At 43.0% G+C, this 3724-nt stretch overlaps 1 protein-coding gene across 1 annotated transcript; it reads left to right on the top strand.

Annotated features, from left to right (window-relative positions):
• The first annotated feature begins 373 nt into the window (after window positions 1–373).
• On the top strand, window positions 374–721 carry LOC149267177 (uncharacterized). Its single transcript, XM_089410424.1, has one exon. The coding sequence runs from the start codon at window positions 374–376 to the stop codon at window positions 719–721; it is 348 nt and encodes a 115-aa protein (XP_089266550.1).
• The last annotated feature ends 3003 nt before the right edge of the window (window positions 722–3724 follow it).

The following is a 3724-nucleotide window of genomic DNA, read 5'->3' as shown; positions in this document are numbered from 1 at the left end:
CTAAATCTCTTCAGTAAGGCTTCAGGTATGGAAATCAATCTTTCAAAACCCGCTATTTTTTTCTTCAATACTCATTTAGCCGTTTAGAAGCATCTATCTAGTATTCTAGGCTTTCGAAGAGGTAGCCTACCCTCTAAGTATCTGGGGGCCCCTCTGATGGACAAACCCTGGCAAAAGATACACTGGGAGAAAATCCTGTCCAAAATGAGGAAGAGATGTCAGCACTGGACCCACAGAGCCGTCAATTTTGTTGGAAGATTAGTCCTCACCAAACCATTATTGTAGGTCATTCCGCAGTACCTGCTCTCTATTATCCCTGCCCCTAAAGGAATCCTACAACAGATTAGAGCAATCCAGAGATCCTTTGTCTGGAATGGCAATGCGGAAAAAAAATAAATGGGCGCTTGTTGCCTGGAACAAACTTTGCAAATCGAAAGAATTAGGGGGCTTAAATCTTGTGGATCCCTCCACTATCAACATGACCTATGGAGCCAAGCTCTGGTGGAGATGGTTGAAGGAACCCAATCTTCAATGGGCCAGATACTGGAAGGAAAAATATACCCCAGAGTGCAACATTCAGGAATTAATAAGGCTACAGGAGGTTCCTGAAGGGTCTCCTATATGGAATTTAGCAAGGAGGAATCACGACATTGTGCAGGATCACAGCTTTTGGGAAATCCAAAATGCGGAAATAGCCTTATTCTGGGAAGCTGCTTGTTAGCAATTCCCGAAGCTTGAAAGACGAGAGTTAGCAGGCCTTCAGAGACAGTGCCAAGACAGGGGCAGATACATTGTACATCAATATTGGAATCACAACGGCAGGGACCAGGAATGGAGAGAGTGGTTGATCAACGACACAGAAAGCTCAAATGAGGAAAACAACAATATAAGAAATTTTCTCGATCAACTAAACAAAAGGAAGATAAGAAAAGCTGAAGAAAAAGACTAGCTAAGATGGGGCATGAAAGGGAGTGATAATTTTACGCTCAAGGAAGCCAGGGAGCATCCCGAGAATACAGAGCAAATGGAGGTGATTCAATGGAGTAATAAGGTCTGGGATACTCTGTTTTGGCCTAAGATTAAAACAATCCTAGGGCTCCTGATGCGAAGGAAAACTCTCACTTGGGAGAATCTTCGCAAAAAAGGGTTTAATGGCCCTTCTAGATGCCCCATGTGCAATTCAACTGAAGAAACAATAAACCATCTCTTCAACACTTGTGACAGGGCTTGTCACCTATGGAATTGGGCAAAAAACATAATGCAAAATATAGATAGAACCAGGGACTCCATCCAGGACACCATCAAGAATTGGCAGAGCAGGTACTCAAATAATATAAGAATTAACAACATATGGAAAACCTTGTCGGGATTTATAACCTGGACCATATGGAAGGAACAAAATAGAAGAATCTTTCAGAATGAATTTAGAGACATAGAGCATTCACTAGACACTATAACCCAAAATATAAGACAATTAATTCTGGCTAAGTGCATTGCAGAAACAGATAACTAAGCTTCGGCTAGAGACTTACACATTTTAAAAGCCTTCAAACTGGATAACGACCGAAGTATGGGCACCACGAATTGCCAACAAAATCCAAGCACCACATCAATTGGCTGGAAGCGTCCTCCTGCAGGCTTTCTTAACTTGAATTTCGACGGAGCCTCCAGAGGCAATCCAGGCATGGCGGGCATCAGAGGCATCATAAGGAACTATGCAGGGGAAATCCTTCACATCGACTGTAAAACCTTGGGGGAAGGGACTAATAACGAGATGGAGTTTGCTGCCATGGAACAAGGACTCAGAATTCTCAGAGATACTCAGGGTGGCACCGTGGTGGTTGAGAGAGACTCAGAGTTGGCAATAACAATGGCAAGGAAGCTCTACGGGGGAGCGAAAGCAAGTAAGGTTACTAAACATTGGAGACTTGCCAAGGTTACAGACAACATCGCAGGAATGCTGGGAGAAATGAAAGGTCTGATTTTTCAGGTGGTGCGACGGAAAGCTAATATGGTTGCGGACCACCTGGCAAACTATGGGATCGAGCACCCAAACACTACGTGGGACAGCTGTTGGCAGAATGTAGACTCCCCTGAATTGAAAGAAAAGTGCACCCAGCTCTCCAGGCAAGACCTGTGTGATGACAATTGAGAATGAGGGGGGGGAAGAACATAACCACGTCACACTATGATGAGACATGTTGGAATTGCAGATACCATTAAAGTTTGTTAGGGGAAAGAAGGACACGCGAGTTTGGCGCAATTATGGCGCGAGCAAAGGAAATAGGATATAGGATCACATATGATAAGTAAGGATATGCACCACCGAGGTCAGATCAAGGACGGGGACACTTGGCAGGAACTAGAGCAGGAGAGAAAAGGTGACCGTAAGGGAAAGAATGTGAGCCACTACACAAAAAATTCGACATCATGCAGAAGTTATTATGATAGGACATGCAAGTCACAAAGAGATAGGTGGTCTTAAACCAGTAACATCCTAGGCAACCTCTATTTAACTTCCACCAACGACAAAGGAAAAAGCATTGTTTTATCGTGCAGTAGATCAGAAGCCACCCATTCTTTAGAAAGCCCCCAGAATTACACCGTGAAAGTAGGCACGATAATGGTAGGGGAAGGAAATCGCAACGCTTCTTCAAACAAAGATCTCAAGGTTGCTAGAGAAATGTATGAAACTCATACCTCACAAACGAACAAGCATAAGATCATTGACCTGGAAGCCATGGTCCATGAGGAAGAAAAGAAGCTGTCGGAGTAAGACATAGAAAAGTAAGTGGATTGGCTTCAGGACCCCAGAACTGTTACCACGCGGGCTACCCAGTTTGTCACGACTCAAGCAGAGAGCTGGCGTATGAAATCACTACTTACTCAAGCCTTGAGCATGCAGGACAATTACGATGATCAATTGTGAAGAGTCCAACACATCTCAGAGGCCAAGACGAAGGAACACTTTGCAATCTTAGAGAGCCTGGACTTTAAGGTTAGTGCGCTAGAACAAGAGGTCGATAGCATCTCCAAGAAGCTCACAGTGCTGATCAAACTCCTAAGGCATACTATTGGACAAGATACAAGGCAAGCCGAAAATCAGAAGGATGAACCGGCAGGAGATCATCAAGGCCAGCATCCCAAGCCTGCGCAGGTAGGCATCTCAATGTCTGAACCAGCTCCGGAGACTTCCAGGAATTATGTGGTGCTCAAGATGTAAAGGGGCTGTTTCTACCAAGGCTGGTTTCTTTGTTCTTTCGGCTGGTCCTCTATGTTCCCTTCTGTTATGCTGGTTAGTTGGTCTGTTGCTTCTGTTGTCTGTCTGCTGCCTTATTCAGGTAGATGTTTAAGTGTTTGTCTTTTGTTAAGCTCTATGACAATGCCACCCTGCGTGGTGTGCTTATGATAGTATGGTTAGCCCTTTTGGTCAATTTTGAAGGTAGGCTTGCAGTCTGGCGGCCCTCTGTCTGCAAGTGCAAACTTTTTGTACTATATTTTCCTCTTTTTTAATATAATAAGCTCACTTACAAAAAAAAAAAGATATTAAAAACCTTATCAGTAATATTATACCCTAGGAATATGAACCCTTAGATTAATAAACTAAATTGATTAGTATTAAAAATCGAAGAGATTAATAATATTGGATTAGATTAATAAATCCATTATATTAATATTAAAAACCCAAGGGATTATAAACCCAAATGAATATCATTAGACCTAG

The sequence above is a fragment of the Pinus tabuliformis genome, chromosome 6 (genome assembly GCF_031772625.1).
Source record: "Pinus tabuliformis cultivar Carrire ecotype Pingquan chromosome 6, CPIR1, whole genome shotgun sequence".
NCBI lineage: Eukaryota > Viridiplantae > Streptophyta > Pinopsida > Pinales > Pinaceae > Pinus > Pinus tabuliformis.
The sequence above is the reverse complement of the archived record's forward strand: the minus strand, read 5'-3'. Positions and strand labels throughout refer to the sequence as shown.

Coding starts and splice junctions, on each gene's coding strand:
- LOC149267177 (XM_089410424.1), top strand. CDS start 374: ATGGCAATGCGGAAAAAAAATAAATGGGCGCTTGTTGCCTGGAACAAA.